The 22,361-nt window shown below is 38.8% G+C and overlaps 2 protein-coding genes and 1 long non-coding RNA gene across 4 annotated transcripts in view; 1 reads left to right on the forward strand and 2 right to left on the reverse strand.

Moving 5' to 3' along the window:
- LOC108062270 (chaoptin) overlaps positions 1–15,622 on the reverse strand; it is a 47,140-nt gene extending 31,518 nt beyond the window's left edge. Inside the window, exon 1 of the mRNA XM_044395149.2 lies at positions 14,306–15,622. The gene's annotated coding sequence lies outside the window, so the exon portion shown is untranslated. The remainder of the gene's footprint in view (positions 1–14,305) is intronic.
- A 108-nt stretch (positions 15,623–15,730) lies between these two features.
- Sfp35C (Seminal fluid protein 35C) lies at positions 15,731–17,527 on the reverse strand. 2 transcript variants are annotated; one of them, XM_044395205.2, is made up of 5 exons: positions 16,722–16,858; positions 16,504–16,668; positions 16,153–16,439; positions 15,936–16,097; positions 15,731–15,868 (listed from the first exon to the last, which is right to left on the reverse strand). In XM_044395205.2, the coding sequence occupies exons 3-5, from the start codon at positions 16,178–16,180 to the stop codon at positions 15,816–15,818; spliced, it is 243 nt and encodes an 80-aa protein (XP_044251140.1). In that variant the 5' UTR covers positions 16,181–16,439; positions 16,504–16,668; positions 16,722–16,858; the 3' UTR covers positions 15,731–15,815. The 2 variants fall into 2 exon arrangements, 1 of the variants encoding a protein (XP_044251140.1); XR_006412490.2 differs by lacking the exons at positions 15,731–15,868; positions 15,936–16,097 and adding exons at positions 17,174–17,338; positions 17,401–17,527 and having other exon boundaries at positions 16,233–16,439; positions 16,722–17,119.
- A 135-nt stretch (positions 17,528–17,662) lies between these two features.
- LOC138913744 (uncharacterized) lies at positions 17,663–18,691 on the forward strand. The gene is made up of 3 exons (XR_011419568.1): positions 17,663–18,242; positions 18,341–18,509; positions 18,570–18,691. It is a non-coding gene; the product is annotated as an uncharacterized lncRNA (long non-coding RNA).
- The last annotated feature ends 3,670 nt before the right edge of the window (positions 18,692–22,361 follow it).

The following is a 22,361-nucleotide window of genomic DNA, read 5'->3' on the forward strand; positions in this document are numbered from 1 at the left end:
TCAACCGCAAAAGCAAAAGCAACTTTTCTATTTATATATGCAGGTATATATGTAAAGCAAGAAATCAGGTAGGCGACACTTCGCCAACTGAATGGCTTCATTAGGAAATTAAGGCGACAGGGACTGAAAAACATGGAAAGGAGAAAATGAGCGGGAAAATCCTCGGTTGTCCCAGTTGAAATTTATGAATTTTTGGCATGATTCAAGCTAATCACGTTGCTGCCATTACCCAAAATTATTTCACATATAAGCCGGCGAATGGGAAGGAAGCCAAAAAGCATTATTTAAATATATCTTAATGCGTTAAATTTACGAGTCTCGGCCATGTTAATGGCCACGCACCAACTATGTGTATGTGGTGTGGCATGGGGCATGGAATGGGATATTCAAATTCGGTCAGGTGTATAATTAAATTGGAAATTGTGAGCGCACGCACAGGCGAAATACTTGGGATTCGGAATATTTAAACGACTTGGCCCATCGTCGCCTTATTATGCCGGCCACTTGACCGCCACTTAGGACCTATAGCCAAAAGGTCAAAGTATAAAACTTTCACTGGAATACCATATAACATGGGCGGGAGGCGGTCTTTAAATTATCCTGGCTGCCATTCCCTAATTTAATAAACTCTTTGTAGTTAAAAATAATATTACAATCGCATTAATCTAATCTCTTAACTCGACTATGAATTTAGAGAATCATTTGGATAAGGTTTTCGATGCGAATAACAACTGAACTAACACCCCTGAGAGTTTGGCTGTGGGAATCCCGAACCATGCTTCATTCATTCTTGGCCAATTTGACGGCCAGCAACCAACTTCCCGATGAAATGTGTGCCAATGACTCCCCAGGGTTCGGGATCCCCCGTGGAAATGCGCCAGATGATATGCGGACTAAGGGCGTCGTTATAAACCTAATGAATGCATTAAAGTTGCAGGATGCGATGAATGTAAGCTCATCAGTGGAGGGCCACAGGGGAATTTGGTAGAAGTGGAAATCGGAGAAACTTTTACAGGTGTCCTGTGTTGGGATGTCATTTGGATTATCTAATAACCTTGGAAAATAAACTGTTTTCAGTAAATAAAATTAAAATAATATCAAAAATGCTTCTGTTAAAAAAAACCCACTAAAAATTTAATTACTTAAAATGTATACATATTTGTCTCTAGTTATAGTTTTTATATAAAAATTTTTTAATTAGCCCGAAATATTTGACAAATAAATGCAAACCGATAATAAAATTATTTATGGTAAATAGCGTGCATGAATATTAATCTAACTACCTATTTGCTCTAAACAAACGTCTTATTTCATTTATTTTGCGAGAAGTGCACCCATTGAGCATGCGTTTATTTTGGGAGTAGGGCATTTCAATACCCACATGCAAGTGAGTGTGTCACGTTGTGAGGCGCTTTTCTGATTAAATGCGAAAATTTAATTGCCTGGACTGCGACACGTGGCGTATAATTAATGACGTGAGTCAGAGAGACTCGAATCGCAACAACAGCCGAGTTGAAGAGGAGAACTCAAACCGAGAGCGAACTCCAACCGAACATCAACTGAATAAGTCATAAGGTTTTGGCTTTTCAATGGAGAGACAGGGAAAACGGAGGGGCCTTCAACATCCGTAGGACACAAATAAGCCATATCATTCGCATTTCGTGTATTGACTGGCAGTTAACATGGCTTGGCAAAAAGTTTGCAACGACTTGTGCAATTGTCCTCCGTGCATACCGAAATCCCCCATCCCCGTCCAAAGTACAATTGCAACTGTCATACGCACGAAATTCCCCGGGGACATGTTGCAGGGGCAAGTTGTTGGCAGAAATTGAGGTGGAGAGTCCTCGCCACACATACGTATATTCTATATATGTATTTGGCAACAATTTATAAGGGCAATACGTGCAGGGCATATGCCCGGGTTAGGTTAGACTTCCTGTCGAGGACAACTATGCGAGGTCCACGCGTGTGCATACCAATGTCCCGAAGAACCCAACAACCCAAGGATATGAGCGGACCAGTCCTTTTGGGGCAGGGCAATGCAATCCGGGGCAATCGCAGCAAACATTTCAAGAACGAGTGAGAAGGAACCTCCAGCAAACAAGGCAACTACTGAAAAACGGAAGGAAACGAGAGGCTATGGATAGCTTCGGGCTAGGAACAGCTGCAAATACCCTAGGACTTTTTCTACACTACCTTTTAAATGAGCCCACAATTAATTCAGCGCCTTATAAAATCCATTTAAAACTCTGTGTTATATAATTAAATAAAAAAACTGTATTCTATTTTATTTATAAAGAGCAAATGCAAGTGAAAAAAAAGGAATTTATGTATGGAAGATAATTGGATTGTATTGCATAACTATTCTACAATCCGTTTTGAAGGGGTAAATAAACCCCTTAATACTCAGGCAGTTTTTTTTTAAATGTTTGCCCTTTGTTAACTTACATAACCATGCAAAATCAATAGTTGATAGTTGGGGAAAATACTTAATGCCATGGCATAACTTGTATGCAATTGGAACAAAGATGGGAATACGGAACTTACATCGACGACTTAAATTCAGAGGTTTTTTGTGCAATATTAATTTCTATTTCTATTTTTTGCTTGCAACTTAAACTTAAAAAAATCCCATATTTCTACCAAATAATTCTATTACCAATCCCCGAGTTTGGCAAAGGGTATCCGAAGGAAAACGGAAGTTACGACTGAATTCAACTTGGAGTTTTTGGAATTGCTCGCCCTGCGCCGTCATGTCTTCTAGCCCGTTGCTTCCCCTTGGGCCCCGGGTATTACCAATTCGATAATAAATATTACAAGCTAGACAACAAAAGAAGAAGAAGAGGAAGAAGGAGCATATCTATATGCATGTGTATGTCTGCGTATTGAAAACGAATTCAACAAGAAAACGAGAAAGTTGCTTGCACAAAACGAGCGAAAAACAAATTAAATTCGGTTTGTCGTTCTCATTTTTTTGCACCACCCTCTCCCCCACCACCACTCCAAGTTTTTCCCCTGCAACACAAATTTTTTTAGCAATTACGTGGAGGGAGGGAAGGAGGAGGATTTTGCGAAGGCTGCACGAAGTCAACGATTTGCATAAGTTGGGCGTGGCATTGCTGGGGCGTTGTCGCATTGATTACAAGCGTGAAAATGAATTTCGATTATGCGATGAAGGCAAGGACGAGGGTTCGTTGACAATGTTTTCGTTGTTTTTTGTGTTTTCTGCTTTCTGCAGGACTCATTGTCAGTCGAATGGCGCCGCTAGGTATGCTATGATTTCAGTATTGCTCTGATATCGCTGGGTTTTGGGTTCTGGGGCGAGTTGATCAGGTTAAATTCGCTTGACTGACCGAGCCACATGTAATTTGTGCCATGCATACGGAAATGTAATCAAAGGCAATGCTGCAAATCTAGCACATACAATTTTCCATCGATAAATATCTGAGAGAGGGAGAAAAAAGCCCAGCAAAAAAGCAGAAAGCAAATGCATATATGATGATTGCACTTCGGGTGCCAAGGCCAATGATCAAATTTGGTTTCGTTTATTTAGCCAATTTAATGGGGAATAAGAAAATATGTTTGCCTTTTGGCCAACGAGCAAAAATATTTCATTTATTTTATTGATTTACTGGCAAATAAAAAATTTGTGCAAGTTATCTTTGGGTAAATATTAAAAAAAAGAAGGCAAATGCCAGAGATTTTCCACGTGCGTTGTCAAAGCTTAAATTGAAATAAAACAAGAGAGAACGCTATAGTCGGGTTGTTGTCCCGACTATCTAATACCCGTCACTCAGCTAAAGGGAGTGCGAACGCTGTGTCGGGTTGGTGTCCCGACTAATAATCGTAACTCAGCTAAAGGGAGTGCGAGGGAGATAGATATATAATTTTTGATTGCGTATAACTTTTTAATGAATGGTCCGATTTGAAAAATGTCTTCTACATTTCGATAGGTATAAATATACACAACAAAATTGCATTTATACTTTTCTGAAATCTTTAAAGATGTGGGCGCAGGACCCATTTTAAAATCGTTAGTGGGCGATTGTGGGCGTTAGAGGGGGCGTGGCGCTCGGCTAAAATAAACTTGCGCTGCGTAGGAAGCCAAAGAATATGTGGGGGAAATCTCAACCTTCTAGCTTTTGTAGTTTCTGAGATCTCAGCGTTCATACAGACGGACAGACACACAGACGGACAGACGGACAGACGGACAGACGGACATGGCTAGATCGACTCGGCTAGTGACCCTGATCAAGAATATATATACTTTATGGGGTCGGAAACGCTTCCTTCTAGCTGTTACATACTTTTGCACGAATCTAGTATACCCTTTTACTCTACGAGTAACGGGTATAAATACCATTTGTTTGATTTAATAATTGTTTTAAATAGCTCCATATCTTGAAAAAAAAATATATTTACTGGTCAACGAGGCTTAAATATTTTTTTTTTGGTCATTGTAACATTTTTGTAAAAAGATAAAATTTAAATTTCATTAAACTTTATATAATTCCAAAAAATATTAAAAATTCCTTATCCCAACCACAATGGCTAATACACATCCATTTTTGTTAAAAATATATTAAAGATGAGTAGCGCTTTTCGTATTCCATTCATCATTCGCGAATCCACTTATGGTTTCTCCCTTTCCGGCATTATTCCTCATTTTTTGATCTATTCTTGTTGTAGCTGGATTCGCAGTCGTCTTGAAAAATGTACTTTTTATGCTTCATTACGTGGCGTCTTCCTGTTGTCAGTTTTTCTTTACATTTCGTTTAACATTTGTCACTTTTATAGCCGCATGTGTGTGAGTCTGTCAGTCCGACCGAGTGTGTGAGTGTGTGGGTGCTGGAAAATGCCTCGCAGCTGCCCATCTTCATTTCGGTATGTTTTTCCTTTCGTTTTTCATTTTTTCCTTCCTTTTTTTATGCTGTTGTGTCGCTCTAGTTGTTGCTGTTGATATTGTTGCTGTCGTTTCATCAACAGCTGCTGCTGCACAGAAACAAATATTTAAACATAATTTTTAATTTTTTTTTTAAACCCAAAAATCACTTAATAATAAATTATTTATTTTTTCAAACGGTTGAGGAAATCACAATAACCGATTTTCTGAAAATCAAACAATATTTTTTCTACCTATTTTAATATTTAAATAAGTAGCATATTCTTTCTGATTTAATATTTATATGCTGTATAAATTTTGTTGTTTATGCTTTATTTTTCCAAAACGGCTGAGGAATTTATTTTGTATGATTTTCTAAACAATCAATCAATCCATATGTTTCTAGCCAATTTTACTATTTTTAAAAGAATACTGATTTCTGATTTAAAATCACAGCATATAAATATTGTTGTTTATTTTTCTCTGAGTGGCACTTGCAAAGAGAATCCCCAAACACTTTGGCCCAGCCTCTTTACAACTTGATTTAAGGTTCAGTGGATATGGCGCCCATGTCGTCTTGCCTCTCTCTCTTGGAAACCCCTGTGAAACCCCCGTAAACTCCCCCACCCATTTGGCAACATTCTCGCCTTCTCATGTGTTTGTCTCCTGACAAATGTCATGTTCAAATTGCAGACTGAACTTTTGACTTTTGACAACGACAGAGAATCAACGACGCGATTCCTTGATAGATATGAAGTGGATTTCCCAAGGAGTCAAGGTCGCAAATAGATGAGGAGTAGCAATAGGGGCATATACCATATATACCTTAAAAGCTATATTGATTTTTGAAAGTAATTTAATTGTTTAAATATTACTCAGTGGCACATATTTAAATAGGCATTTATAACAAACAAATTGTCCGCATTGCATTATTTGCCTTTAATTATCAATTAATTTTCGAGCTTTACACATTTTTAATGTATGTAATCCGGTCTGTTCATAATAAATACATACTAATGGGGTGTCTGCGATAAATGGCAGAGATTACATTTAAAACTATTCGATAATCCAAAATAAATCTAATATAAAAATTTTTGAATTCCCACAAAACATTATCCCATAAGAACAAAATGTATAATTAATTTCTGGCCCTATTAATCGCCATGTCATTTTGAGCTTAATAAGACGCTTGGCTGTCCCATTTACGTGTCACACTTGGTCCATTTGTTTCGATAAATACATTGATCTATCACCGGATATTCCGGAGGCAAAAGCCTGGGCATTAGGGCTCCAATCACATTAGCGTGTTAAACTACTTAACATGGTGAAAGACAAACCTGCTACATAACCTGAACCTGGGCTTCTGCCCCAAAACAGATTGAAGGGGCGTGCCACACACATTACAACTGATTGAATTAATCAGCTTCATTATTTCACTAGTATTTCGGGGGATTTAATGCATTTGCAAGCCATGTTTCAATTAGGCCACATCGAAGGACGAAGGACTTTGACTCCCAGCAACATAAATTGTCGAACCGAATCGAATGGTATTGAATTGAATGGCACGGCCTGGAATGGAATGTTTAATGTATGTGTATAAAGAAAAGAGCTTCAAGCTTGAATACGGGAATTTATGTGGCTACGTGCGGGGCATTTGCCAGTCGAAAGAAGATGTCTCACCCAGAAAAAAAACCCAGAAGAGAACCCCTGGTAGTAGGCATATTTAATGACACCACGAGGAGAAGTCCTGTATAGGCCATTATTGGAATTGGTTAGCCCGAACAAAAGGCGAACAGGTAAACAAAACTAACTAGCAAACAAATGTGTAAACAAACTTGAACATTTACCTTTTCTTGCGAAAAATGCTTTTAAAATATACACATAATATTAAGCAAACAGCATGAAGTATGCATATTTATTTGGTAGTTTAATCAAAAAGTTTTCATTTCTCATTTTTGCAAACGAATCACCGAGGATTACAATTCGAATGGCGATGATGATGATGATTTCGCAATCAATGTCCCAAAAGTGCCGAAGCCCCGACAGGTGACAAGCTTACACATATGTATGGGTATATGTATCTACAAGATACTTGGCACAATGAGGAAGACAACAGAGGAAGATATATTACGTACAACCCAGGCATCCCACACACGAATATTGTATTATTTTCAATAAGCAGCCGACGTATTGATAACAAAGCTTTGAAATATATACAAGGGTCCCTCCTTCTCCCTGATCCTTGATTTCAATGGCTGGAAAATATTGAATATGTCCCGAAAACCCCCCCCCCCCCCCCCCCCCGGAAACCCTCCCTCTATACAAAAGGAGATGACAGGACGAGGTAGCATCGAAGCGCAAAGCATTTTGTGCCAAAAAAAGGAAAAGAGAAATATTGTATGGTCATGTCATTGTATTCGGATGGGGTATAAGTTATAAATGTATGCAGCGATGTGGGGATTAGACTACTGCTGGAAGTTGGATTTCTATTATGCTCTCCAGAATGATGATATGAGTGCAATGACAGAGGAACCGCAAAACCAACAGAAAGAGAAAAGCATTTAAAAACGGCAGACAGCAGACAGCAGAAGATGCAAATGAGAATCGGTTTCTGATGCTCCAGCAACTGCTGCCTCACCACTCGAAAGTTAACATGCACACCCCCAAGGACCACACACTCCTCGTTTTACCATCCAAAGTCAGTCAATCACTCCTGCTTCGATTACAGCAGAAGGAGTGACATTTTTAGTTGCACCAGCAACTGAAAGAAGGACAAATACCCGCAAAATGAATGAAAAGCCAAGATGGGAAAGGGAAAATCCCGACTATTCACCGCCCTACCCTCCTTTTTTCATGCAGCGTCTGCTGCTGTCACATAATCCCCTTTTTCAATAAGATTTAAATTTGCATTTGACACATATTGGACGAGGGCACCGACGACAACAGCCCAATCCTGCGAAGTCCTGGCCAGCAAACCAAAAAACACCTCAGAAAACCCACTGCGAATAGGAAACTATATGCATATATCTGCACATAAATATTTCTTCAAGTACCTGGAAATACAAGTGACGCACCCAGGATAACATGACCCATAAATGTTTGTCATCCGGAATTGGTTAAAAAGCAAACATATGATCTTAAAGCCGTGTCATTTTCATCCTTTTAGAAGATTGTTGAAATAATAAAACATCCTTTTATGGTTTTGCTTTATTTTCTCTGTCAAAAGTTTAATATTTGAAAACTGTAATAAGAAACTCTTGAAGAAATACCTTACAATCAAGATAAATGGTATATATATGTGGCCTTTTCTTTAGTTCAAATGGTTTAATTGTTCGCTTTATGTTTATTGCTGGCCTTTTATTTATTTTATTTCTTGTTTAATAACGGAAATGTACGTAGGTAGATTCCAAGAAACCCATTAACTTGTGTAATTGATACCAAGAATCTAAACACCCGCTGGGTGGTTTAAATGAAATGAAAATGGAAACATTTATATTGTTTACCGCTTCTGCGAAAATGCTTGGCCTTCGTATTGATTTCAGAAATATTTAGAGACAAAACATTTTATATATCTCTGACCCAATAAAGCGACATGATTTGCCAACTGCTTGCGATTCATACACAAATATTGACTGTTTCTGCTGGCAAAACCATAAGCAGATCTTAAATATTCCGCTCTTTTCAGAACCCACCTCCCACTTAACCCACCACATTAGCATAGGCTCCACAACAGAACATATATTTAACCTCGGCGAATGCATATAGCACAGAATGCAAGAAAGGCATGGGCATGGGCTGCAAGGGGGGTTTCACGGGGACAGGTGACAGCTTTGGGCGGGAAAAGGGGTCGTCGTCAGAGGTTGAAATAGTGCAAGAGGTAGTTTACAATGGAGGAAACTGCGCGTCATTAGCATAGCTAAGGGAATTGTTTTAGTTGGTTTCAGTTCGTTTGGTGGGCTGGTTTTACGGGATTGCATGGTTTGGTTTTCGAGGGGGGGCGTTGGCCAACATGGCTGACATGTTATGTGATTTGATTTGGATTCCCTTTCCCCCATCCCACCCACTCTTTTCATCCCCCACCCTTTCTGTTCGGGCCTGGTCTGCGGCAATTGGGGGTAAGTACGTTTTGGTTTGGAAACCTCATTAGTTTGACATTCCAATATGTCAGATTGCGGCTACTGGCAACTGCGGCAAAACCAATAAAAGAGCGCCAGCGAAAACCGAGAGAATTTAAAGCACAAAAACAAACGAAAAATGTTACTTTCTAATCAATTATGAAGCTTTTATGTGTGTGGTTAAGCATTTGCAAGGGTTTCATAATTGTTTTCGATTTGTAATTTTAGTTACAAAAGTTATTTTCAAAAAAAAATGTTATTAGTTTTTTTTTATGATTATTATTATACCCATTATTATACCTACTAAACTACAAGGTAAATCACATATTTTATATCAGAAAGTGGTTGAAAGATAAAATGTATTTATTTATGTATCCCTAACTTTGAATGTATCGAAATGTTGAAGAAATTTTAAAAAATCAGACCATTCAAGTTATGAACAAAAATTAAAACAGCCGCCAGATGGAGCCATCAAAAATTTCTACTATCTCCCTCGCACTCTTTTCAGTTGTGTAACGGTTATCTGATAGTCGAAGTTCTCGACTAAAGTGTTTTCCCTCGTTTTCAATCGAATTAAAAAGAGGGTTTCATGCCAGCTACTTTAAATGATTTTTGTAACCCCTTTTAAGCTGACTTCATGTTGAACCCCTTTGCGTTTAATATGCTGCCATTAGTACCAATTACCCTGCGACACAAGACCCCAAAGACCCCGACTAACAATGCATAATATGGTATTATCATCCTCCATTTACGCTCTATCTAATTGCATCTCATCTAGCATTTCAATTCCCGCTGCCGTTCTCTGTCAATAAGCCGGCAGTTTCTCAATGGCCAGACACCCACTTACTCCCCCGACATATGCTCATCCATTTATCATAGTCGCTATAGCGATTGTGTTGGATTCCCTCTTTCGGGTTGGGTATCGTCCTTAGCTCGCTTCATTAAAAAGTAAGCCCTTTTAAATTGGCCCCTTTCCTACTCCATTTTGGCCCAGAACCCAGAACCATCCGGCCAACAACCAATTGACATTCATAGAAAGCAACGAGACTGCGTTCTTTTCTCCGTTCTCCCTACTTCCCTCCACTAGTTTTTCCCTCCATATTCAATTTTTTCCTTTTTTCGGATCCTTCTCAAATCGTTTTGGCCTGTTCATCTTTTTCCCGACTGGCTGCTGTGTGGATGTGTTTGCCTTTCAATTTGCTGACTGCTGCGTGTGTGCCCAGTTAGAGAAACATAATCGGGCAATACTTTTCCAGCTATTTGCGTGGCAAATATTTTTGCGGAGCCCGGAGAAAAACCAACGAGCCATCGGAACGAAGGCAGCAACAAAATTGTCAAAGGGTTCGTCGTCGCATGTGGAGATAGGATTTTCCATGTGCGTCGCGTCCCGGTTTTTGGTTTAGATTCTGTTTGTCATCAGCTCCATATCTGCCGGCCAATTTACATTTACTACCCCGGCAGACGGCAGTCGGGGGCCAGCCGTCAAATATGTTAAATAACGAACTATTTTGCATTTTTATTTTATTTTTTCTCGCCCCGGCTCATATTGAACAGAGAAGTGGAGCACAGGCATGGGGTTCGGTCTGGGGTTTTCCTGGGACCAGGGAAGAATGCCTTGAACGCCGAGAATTTGTGTGCGGCTTTCAATGAGGAATGTGTGTGAGCCTCTCCGTCTGTTTCTGCCTTTGTGTCTGCCTTTGGTAGCCTCCATCTCCTCCATCCCCGGCCTGTTTACACAACCATGTCAATTTAAATCTATGTCAAAACACACGACTTAGTTGAGGTTTATTTATGTCGGTCTGTCCCAGGCCCCGCATTTTCCAACTACCCACTGAAAACCTCCGTTGGCAATTCAATAAAAAAATATAAAAAACGGAAAGCGGTTCTTTCCACTTTTTTATTTGCATTTCCGAGTCACGTAAATGGATCTTCGGCACTATCTGGATAATATTCGATTTCCATGCCCTTCGCTTTGCGCCAATACCTTTCAAATTGGTTTGGCTGACAACGCCTCCCCCAATAAATATCTAATTTCCGTCATATGTGTGTGCTCAATGCTCATACATTGTGTACGAATTAAAGTGGAAAACGCTCTCTCATTTTTTTTTCCTAGCCGCCCCTTAAGTGGGGGCGTGGCCGGGCTTAAGCCCATCAAGCGTATGATTAGCGTCAATCAGTGAAATCGTGGACGTTTAATTAAAAATCAATCAGTTGCTGTGACATAAAACCGAATGGTTCGATAAACAGTTTATGTACGTGGCTAAGGTTCAGGGTGTTGCGTTAGGAAAATCAGGATTTTAGCTTGAATTGAACGAAATATTCTGGGTAAAAAGAGGGAGTGGCCGAGCGAGCGGGCGATACATTGAAAATTTTGTAGTGGACATCAATCATTTTGTTGCACGGACTAGGCAAAGTTTCGTGTTAATCAGGAAAACACCCATAGCATGATAAATTGACTTTGTATTTTGTGTGTGCCTAAGGTTAGGTCCCAGTAATTAGGGGTCTGGGTCGGGCTGGAAATTGTAGTCGTCAGGAAATTGTCAGTGGTTTGACTTTCAACTTGAACTTTTTGGCTTATTGAGCTTATGTTTCATATTTCGTGGCAGTATTTCGGAAAATGTGTACTGGCTATTATATTGCCAAAAAATCAAAGAAACTTTTTTTTATAAAATTACAAAAATACTAGTTGCATTTCGATAGCATAATTAAGAATATTTATTAAAAGCAATGGATACCTAATTACCTGGCTTAAAATTCCTATTAAATAAATAACACAATTTTTATAGCTTTGAGCGGTTATTTGATTTATTAAGCTCATTACATTTTATTGGGAAAAATCGCACCGAAAGTCGTTCAGTCAATCAGTCAATCAGCCAGCAAGGCCGTAAGGCTACCAAATAATTTAATCGACAGCATGATATGTATATTATATATTATTTTGTGCTCTATGAAGCGGGGGCCTCATAATGAGTTGATTAAAAACCAGAGTAAACTTTCTATCAGGGCCCGGGGAACCGGAGGTCAAGGTAAATTAACTTGGAGTGCCAAGTGTGGGTGGGTAAATAGAGTGGACCTTGTTTATGATTGCCTTCACGCCTGTCTGGTCATTAACCTAGGAACAACTTTGGCCCGAAAAAAACACATTTGCGGTCGCTCTCTTTTTTTTGCATTTTTATTAGTCCACAAATAAAACTTTTTTTGTTTGTCTATCCATGATGAGGGTCGGACGGAGGTTGGTGGGTTGAGGGTGGGGGGTTTAAGGGAACAGAGGACAGAGGTCCTAAAGCATAAACAGATCAATAAAACAAGACGAAGAAGAAAAGCCGGTACGACAGCCGCAAAACTACCAAAGGAATCCCAACCAATCCCAAAAAAAAATCCCAAGAAACAACACCGGCAACTGGCGCAGTTCCCATGCAAATTTCCCCCAGACTTTCCCCTCGGAGACCCCAGAGACCCCGTAGAACTCCTAGAGAACCCAGAGGCACCTCGAGGACGACACTCTCCACCGCCATTAACTGTTGCCCGTCTATTTGTTTGTACAAATAATGTGTAAGCAGGCATATTTTTGTCAACGAGGCTAATTTCTGTCACAGATTTACGTGACAATGGCCCAGGCAAGAAGCCAGGGCCCAAAGAAATCCGCAACAGCACGCATACACGGAATAAAAACACAACAATTACAAAACAGGTTTCATCAAAGGGGCTGAGTGGGTGGCTTTTGGGCCAAGTCTGGCAGTTTTTGGTCGAAATATTTTCGTTTCTTCTGCTGTCAGTGCGGCTCCTCGTCGTCGTCGTTTTGCGGGCAGTCCGTAAAAGCCATAAAAAGAAAAATATACCAAGCAGCAGGAAAAAAGAGGCCCAAAACAAAACTGAGCCGTGAAGAACGAGCGTCGAAAAAAAAGAACTGGGTTAGCTTGGGTACTTCTCCGCATCTTTCCCCTATTTCCCCGCCCCCATGTCATTGTTGATTTTCGTTGTTTCTTTTTTTTAGCACCTATGCACTGCTTTTTGCTCTTTCTGAACGATGCGCCCTGCTCCTGTCCGTCTTGGTTATTGTTGTCCAAGAAACTCAATGTGTGACACATATGCAGTGCAGGCCCTTCTCATGCCACAAAAACAGCCACCCACTCCAGCTGCAACACTCCTTCCCCAGATTTCTCTGGTTCGTTCCACATTTTCTTGCCATCGTCTTGAAAGCCAGAGAATCGGATTGAAGAGTGCTGTTTATGTGGGAAGTTTTGACTCTTGAAACCATGTTTTTATGTCTCATAATCGTCTTTCACAAAAAATCATTTTGGTTTATTCTATAAGTATCAGGATATTTATCAGTTAAAAAAGATCCTGTTATTGACATTTGTATTTGAAATTTTTCATTTTAACAAGCGAGGAAATTATGAATAATGTTATGAACAAAAAATTCCTAGAAATTAAAATTGAAATATATTAATAAATATTAATAATAAAAATAATATGTATAATCTTCTTGATAAATACCTATCATCTACCTCATAAATGCCAAATCTGTAATAAAACGTTTGAAATATTATCTACCTCATAAGTATCATTTGATATCTTTTCGTTTTTATTTGCTTTATATTTAAAAATATTTTAAATGCTTGAAATTTCCCAGCTGCAAATATATTTTATGTTTTCCGATTTGTAAGCTTGCAAATACTATTTTCCCTTCTACAATTGATACATTTTTTAAAGGGCTTAATAGCTGTTAAATTTTTAACAGCTTCTAAGAATGTTGGTATTCCTCTACACAAAGCTACTCTAAGCAATATCCCATCGAATTTTCCCTCAAGTCTTCTGGTGTGGCAATGCAAATAGCCATTGAAATAACCGGGATGCCTCAACCGATCAAGTCAGCTGGATGCACTGACCTCCCATCAGCATCGTTGATTGACGCTGATACGTTTGCCACATTTAATTGGGGGTGTGGGTGGGGTGGTTGAACCCCCTCCTTACACCACCCAACCACCCACCACCCCCCGCCGAGGTTGTTTATTGGCTGACAAGTGCTGCACATCCGGGCTGCGTTTGCGGAAATGAGCAAATGACTAATGACTGACCAGAGCCAACCGAACTCGAAGGCACCCGAGGCGGCGACGAGTGACCCTTGCTCACTCTGTTTTATCTGCTTTCCGTGCTCTGCTTTCTGTTTCTTGTTTACTGTGCGCTTCAATTAAAGCATCTTGCAGGAAATTGAACTTTTAGTCAAGTAGCTTGGTTGGTGGGTGGCCGAGTGGGTGGTGGTTGCCTCGAGTTGGAGACACGACTGCCTCATCAATCTGTTACGTACTTGACTTGTGGGTGGGTTCTTCGAGGGTCGTGGGTCGGCGGCTGTTCAGAGCTTGAAAAGCGTATCCGTATCCAGTTGTTGCATGTGCCTAAGTTACTTTTTCCTCCTCCTCCTCACTTGCCACTTGCCACTCGAGTTTTGATTACTGATCACTTCACTTGGCAATCACCGCCTGATTGCTTTCTATATCATAAAGAGCACTTTTTTCTGAAATCTCAACCAATCGATCCGGAGAGAGATAGTATTTCTATCTATTTGTGGTAACCATTTTTCGCGATTTCGCGATAGGCCGGCTAGTTGCTACGACATCACAATACGGATAAAGCCGAACCCAAAATTAACGGGGGCTACTCTACTCCAACGATGCTCACGCGCCAAATAACCAACGTGCACTGGCACATCCGTGCCACATTATGCGCATTTTATGGCACTTTTCGGCGACCTCGACACTCGCCTCGTTTTTTAGATCACACACGAAGGGCCAGCAACATGCAATACGGAAATTGTTGTCCTAGGCGCAACAGACCCAAAACCGAAGACCCCACGAAACCATATCATGCGAACATTCGCTTGAGAGAGTTTCAAGACCCGAAGAACCCCGATTGCCGGAGAATCTGAGCATGCGCCTGACCCAGAATTAATTTGCCACCTGGCAATGCCTGACTTTCAGGCGGAGTATTCAAAGAAATTCTAGACCGGACAGTGATTTGAATGGGGGCCCATCATCCGAGGAAGAAGAAGATGGATGGCGGGGTGTTGTGGAGATTCAAGTTCAGGTTGCCCTTTGACCACAAAATACCGGCTGGTAGCTAATAAACTCCAGCAGCAGCCAAATTTGTTGTTCGAATTTATTGTGGAACATTCCTTCGAGGCAACCCGAAAAACTAAGACTGATAAATGGCCACGCACACTGGCAATTTGCAAGTTCCTGTCGGCCAGTTTAGAGCACTCAGCTAACCCCAAAAGTTTTATATGCCTCCCCGAGAAGAGCCAAGAGCTCCTTTGGCCTTTCTGTTTTTAATATACAATATTAGCCGGTAGTGATGTTTCAATTAATTTTTAAGGTGCACCCCACAAACCAAGGAGCCCCGAGATGGTTAAAGATATATATATAAAGGAGGAGGTCTTTAAGATGCAGAAAGGGGAGGAGGGAGTGGCCAGAGCCGCATGCTAAGATATGATGGCAGATGCCAAGCAGGATGAATAAATGGCTTGGATGCAAAGTTTAAATTTTTCATAGTTGGGTGGCTCTCGGTTCGCTTCGGTTGGGCTTGCTTTTTTGGGAGGAAGGTGGGTTGTTCTGAATCCACCTCATCTTTGTCTTCTTGTGGTTTTCACTGGTCAAACTGGGGAGCAATTGGACTTTAAGCGGCGGCAGTAGATTATTGCATTTTGTAGCAATTTCGTTTTGGTTAGGAAGAACACTTTTAAAATATAATAATAATATATTTTTGATGATTTAACTAATTAATGAATAAATTATAAATTCATAAATCATTCCATTTAGCTATTAACACATCTTAACGCCTTCCTCGCAGAAGCCCGCTTCTGATTTTATGAATTCTAAAAATATTTGAGGTATATAACTAATTTGTACAAGTGGTTATTTCGCTATATAGATTAAACTTACTGGGAAGTTTAAGTTTTTTCCGTCGGCACTTTTCATTTTCCAGGGCACAAGTGCTGGAGCCCTCGAAAAAGCATTTGCCATCATAGTTACAGGTCGGCAAAATGCAAGGCCCACACTTCTTTTTGCAATTCTGACCCCAGCCAAAACCAACTAACATAAAAGCTGATTCCAAGAATGAATATAAATAATTCAAACAAGTCCAATGACTATTACTTACCCAGAAAAGCAATAACAAACAACTTCATATTCGAAGCAGCTGAGTAGAACTGTAATTTTTTTCAACTTTTAATAAGCACATTTAAAAAACCAATTGGTTAAGGTGTAATTTATTTTAAAGGCGTAATATCTTGATTCAATAATCGGTTGCGAACAATTTTCCATGGTAGTTACTTATCCATCTATTTTTGACTGGTAGTGCACTGGATGTAATCATTGGAACACAACGTTTCGTTCGACTTGGATAGTGCTGTTTCAGGCAATATCCTATCCTCGTTTTAATAAACTCTATGGCATATATTAGATTTAATTTAATATTAAATGTTCAGCTATTCGATGTTTCTATACTCACTTGGTTTATTATAGACTTTACGCAAGCACATCTCAACTTTAACCGTGCAATTGTTTTCTGCCTCAAAGTAACAGTGTTTATCAAAAGAGCACGTCATGTCGTACACATCTTTTGGGCAATTTTTAATGCAACGCAATGCCTTCTTATTGGCCAGAGTTATAGAAACTAATCCGAGATTGAAGGCGTAAAAAAAATAATGTCTATTATTTATACCTTACCTAGAAATAGAACTAGGAATAGCCTCATGTTGAACGACTGAGATCTGTTAGAAAACTGCCAGGAATGTTTAAAAGTTGCGGCTATGACCGATCGATTCGATGAGCTTTGAAAATCGTAGTCTTACTTCATTTTAAATAATTGTAAAATGCCTACATGACGGTTATTCAACCCATTGCGTTTATAATTCTGAAAAAATCGTTTTACCCTTTATAATAATCTCTATTTAACTCTTATCAATCTTCATCATCACCGGTTGTGGCGAATAGATTGTCATTGTAAATATTCATAAGTCCAATGTTATTTGGCAGCTGTATAGTTGGGTCCATGGGAATACAAGGACTTGCCGTCTTTGGATAGTGCTTTCTTATACAATATCCATCTCTTTTCTTAACAAATCCTTTTCAGAGAGTAATATGTTTTAATATAATATTAACTAAAGTATCATACTCACGCGGTGCATTGTAGGCCCTACGCAAGCATGTCTCCATCTCAAGAATACAATCGCTTTCCGCTTCATAATAACACATTTTGTCAAACGAACAAGATGGTTCCCAATCCTCTGGTGGACAATTTTTAATGCATTTCAAAGCAAGCTGATTAGCCAGAGAAACACCAACTACCGGGGAATTAAAGTTACTTAGAAAGTCAATAAAATAGAATATCGGTAACTGAACTTACTATAGCAAAGAAAAATAAATAACTTCATGTTGTTCTATTAAGTCCAGGCATAGAACTAAAATGTTAAACTAAGGTATATAAGTGAAACCGATTGATTAACTGACTCTATAAAGAAGAGTATAACTAAACGCTTTATCATAATGGTAAATGAAAAATATTTACATAATAGGGAATTCAAAAAGCTTTTCCCTTTTTCTGCAAAATGTTTATGGTAATTTAATTTAAACCTTATCGGCTAATCCCGAAAAAAAGTACATTTACAAATGTCTTGTCTTGGTGCTCAACGCTCAGCGCGCTGTACATTTAACAAACAATTTTCAGTCAATTGTGTCAGAACATTCCCCATTTCGATTCAATACCTACTGTAGTTCGGAGTAGTTCCACTCGGTTCTGCTGGGATCTGCTCTCCTCATCCTCATCCTCGTCCTGCTCATCCTCCTTCATCTTGTTCTTGTTGTGGTTTAATGGATTTGCAGTTTGCAGTTCCTTAACAATTCCATGTTATTTTCGCTTTTTTGCGTTTCCTTTCTCGCGCTTGCCCTTTTCGTGTTGGAGTTGAATTTTCGCAATCTTCCCCCTTTTATTTTTTGTATTTTGTATTTGGTTCTGTTCGGTTTTTCTGCTATTTCTGTATTTTTTGTATTTTGGTAATTGCTTGCCATTGTTGGTGGTGCTGCAGCGATTGCAGGGCGAACTTTCCCCACTGGAGTTGGCAATTGTTGAGCATTGTGCGACTAAAGTAAACTCTTTAAATATCCCCCGGTTGAGAGCCCCAGCCCAGCATTTATCAATCGAAGACAAATCAAGGAAAAGTTTGCTGTTTTTTTATTCTGATTCCTGGGGTGAGGGGAAAAATCTGTGCCTTCAAATTAACTCGTACCCAACACGTATCTAATTTCATTTTCACTACATGTGTGGCACATAAAAAACTAATTCAAAGCGCTCAATATAATTTATATCCTATCTGGACAACAAACAAACAAAAGAAGAACGAGCAGGAAAGGACGAAAAGGACGAAAGGAAACGCCAGGGGACCTGGGAAATGGGACCAGGACCGGAGGACCAAAAACCAACGATGCTCAATCACACACAGCAATCAGCCCAAAAAGGCAAGCGAAATTTTTTGTAATTTTTATGACCCCAAAAGACGCATCAATTCCGAAGGGCAGATCTCCGAACAAAAGGACCCCAATACACACCCAACCAATAAGGAGGAGAGCGGGCGGCCAAAGCAAACTTATTTAAAGATGTAAGCGCAATAAAATAAAATAATAAAAATACAACTTTTCACCCATCCTCACCCAAGCGTCCTTGAGGGGAGGGGGGTGGTTTCGGGGAAGGAGGGTCTCTTCTGCTCCTCCGACTATAAACTGTTCCAAGTTATCTAAAGTGTTAAATCACCTGATGCCGTCAGCATGAAATTTACGCACATAAATCTTTCGGGGCAAGCCCAAGTCCGAAACTGAGAATGGGCCCACAAAAAAACATAAACCAAACATAAGCAGGACCCTTAAACCAATGAAAAAGGAACAGGACACGAACAACAACTCAAAAGGCTAGAAAAGCGAGAGTTGCCCGATGGGTTCTTAAAAATTGTATGGTCTTTGTTTTTGAAAGTGCCAAAAAGTCCTAACAACTCCAAAGAATTTTTTCCATATATCAATTTTAAAACGGAATAGTTGTAACTTATTAATATTGTTATTATTAATATTAATATTATTATATTTAGCAAATATCTTCTTTCAACGTACTTCTAACTTGGTTATATTTTATGATTTTAGATATAACATTTAGATAAGCTGTTGGGGTTAATCCACCTGTTTTACGTATCTAGATTTTATTCTATCTATTAATTTATTTCTTATTTAGGATGCAGATCTTTTGATCTTGTCTTGAATTATATGGCTGACATACAAACTTTTTAACCACTTCTCCGTATGTAGTTTTTTAAAAGGGTTGCCCAAGCTGGCCGTTGACAGTCTAAGGTCCCAGACTGTAGACCATCCCCACCACCCCTCTTTTTTAACCCATTCCTGCCCCCAATCACCCGAACCATCTTTCCCCCGTGGCGAAAAAAATAAAACGTGTGCAAGTGCGTGGGGCTCGACCTTTGAGTTAGTTTGTGTATATTTTATGGCTTTATAAAAACGCTCTGACCTGTCGAAGTTGAGCGGGGTCAGCGATGAGATGCAGGGGTTCGAACTCCGAAGTGTCTGGATTTCTGTTTAGGGGGGGCTGGGACTATCATATGCCCATTGATTGATGCGGGTGATTGAACTTCGAGGGGACTCGCAATTGTTTGGGTTCCAACGGAAGTTCCGATCACAGCGGAAGCCGTTTAAATAGTTGTGCCCACTCAGCAGCAACTTCAGTCGCTGATGATTCTCCTTTTCTTATACACTTGTAACGTTTTTAACGACAAAAGCGCTAAACTTTTTCCCCCTTCACCTGGATTAGCGGGCTCACAGGGGGTTGTCGCATCAATGGCAGCATCACAAACTGGAAAATCAACAAACGACGCAGTAAAACAGTTGCAAAGGCAGCGAAAAAAGAGGGAAAAAATAAAATAACAGCAGTAACTGGCATAATAATACAAACAAAAACAGAAAAAGGCAGAAAAAAGCAGGTAAACGATGCGCATTGCGGTGGGTGGCGAAAAAACAGTCGGGAGTTGGCAACTTGAATGCTTTGGCAAACGGTTAATGTAATGAAAATGGCAGCGACAATAAAAACGGCATTCGATGTGTGCCGGAATATAGGACAATCGGTACAAGTTGTACAAGTTTCCTTTACTTCTGTTCAAATCGAAAGAACAGGTTTTCCAATGCAGGACACTTGTCGGATAAAAACACAATATCAACACCTGTTTATTGTTATCGGAATAAATCGCGGTTGAGTACACTTTCTAACATGATTTTATTGAATTTCTTTCGATTTTTGAAATATTTCAGGTGGCTATAAAATCCAAGTATACCAAATGGTCACAAATATTTAAAACCTTTAAAATATTCAAGAAGATATATGTATGTTGAAGAACTGTAAAGCAATTTGTAGAATTTATTAAATATTTTACAGGCTATTTTAATCTTCTAGTCTTATAAATCTTACTCAGAATTTTAAAATTATTAAGCATGAATGCCAAGATAATATTTAAATCTTTAAATTTATACATTTATGTTTTCTTTTTTTTTTTAATAAAATTATTTAAACGATAATATTATCTTATACCCTCTAAATCTATTTATTAAATAGTTTACGTAAAATATTGTAAATGAAATACCAAAAGCCCCAGTTATTTAAATATCAATTATATTTATCTGACTGGCCAAAGTGATCGTCTCAAGTTCCCTTCCATCCACAAAGCTATCAGAAAGCACGTCGGCCGAGCTGAGCTCCTTTAAAGGCTAAAAGATTTCGCCTCAGTTGTTCTGGTTCAGCTATCTTGTTTGGAATGTTACCCCAGAGGCCTTCAACCAAACTGAAATTGAACGGAGAGAGGAATAAAAGAAGCAGAGCCAAGTTGCCTGTGAATTACCTTGGAAAACTTGCCGACAAGTTTGTGCATTTGCCCCTGGAAGAACCCCCTTTCAACCCCGCCCCTGTGAACTCATCGCCAAACTGTGTGCAACAAGGTAGAGCCAATAATGAAAAACTACTTCAACATGCAATAAAGCAAAGTGGCAGGTTTTTCGAAAGCAGAATACGAATAATAATGAATTAATTGATTACAGTTAAATGGGAATAGCTACCAGCTAAAGGTTGTTCTATAGATGAAGGCCCGGGGGCGGTGGGTTTACTACCAAATACCACAGAGCACTGGAAATGCTTTCGAAAGCGGAACAAACAGTCGACGAGAAAAACAAATTAAAGCGCACACATCAAGGGTATAATAGCACGAAAGCCCCCGAAATGAACGTTGCCTAATTAAAGGTATTTCGATATATAGAACTAGAAATATACATCGGCTCCTCCTCTAATTCCCCTCTTGTGGGCAAATGGAAATAGAAGAGGCAGCCTAATTAAAATTTAATTGCACATCTAAATTAAGTTTACAACAAACAAGGGGGGGGGAAAGCTCACCCACGCAGACAAACAAACAAACGAAAAAGTGAGTGCTCATTGAGCAAATGTGCAAAAGATAGACAGCCAAATATCACGCATACGCAACATTGTTCACAAATAATGAATCCTATTTGGCGTGAGTGACGGAAAATAAAAACAGCAGTCATCTGATGAAATCTATAAATAGTGCTTAAGTGTGCTCATGAGGTTGGGTTCATGTTGGGTCTCAATTGATAAGGATCATGATGTACATAGAATGACAAAAGAAAATTAATTATTTAAACATTTTGTAAGCCTATTATTGTTATTATTACTCACATTAATATAACTCTCATTCATATATGGAACAAAAATAAAAAGAAATATTGAACATTTTTATTGTTATTGTAGGCTATTAATTCAAATATATCAAATATTTTTAAATTTTATATATTTCCGTATTTACTTGAAATTGTTACTTTAAAAAATAAATAAAAATGTAGTATTTAATTATTTTACCATTATTTATTAAATATTTTACCATGTTAAATACCACATATTAAATATTTTTAAATTTTCCTATTTACTTGAAAGTGCAAGTTTAAATAATAAAATAAAATGTAAAGTATTTATATTATCAACGCCTACAATTTATTTAAATATTTTACTTTTTCAATATTTTCCTATTTATTTTAAATTGTTGATGAAGATTTAAAACATAATTTATAAAATAACTTACTATGGAAAATATACCCCAGTTAAAATTGTGTTACTTTTTAAAATTATAGTTTCTTGTTTCAAGGCAAAAATTCAAATAATTTAAAAGCTACAATTAAGCGGCTTCGCCTGGCAATTCGATAGGTGTCGCTCCTGCTATTATTAGATTTTAAATTCAATTGCATAATGCAACAGCCAACTGG

The sequence above is a fragment of the Drosophila takahashii genome, chromosome 2L, assembly GCF_030179915.1.
Source record: "Drosophila takahashii strain IR98-3 E-12201 chromosome 2L, DtakHiC1v2, whole genome shotgun sequence".
In the NCBI taxonomy this organism is placed as follows: Eukaryota; Metazoa; Arthropoda; class Insecta; order Diptera; family Drosophilidae; genus Drosophila; species Drosophila takahashii.

Coding starts and splice junctions, on each gene's coding strand:
- Sfp35C (XM_044395205.2), bottom strand. CDS start 16,180: ATGAAGTTGTTTGTTATTGCTTTTCTGG. Junction 16,098..16,152: donor GTTTGTTATTGCTTTTCTGG/GTAAGTAATAGT, acceptor TCTTGGAATCAG/CTTTTATGTTAGTTGGTTTT. Junction 15,869..15,935: donor GAAAAAACTTAAACTTCCCA/GTAAGTTTAATC, acceptor AAATATTTTTAG/AATTCATAAAATCAGAAGCG.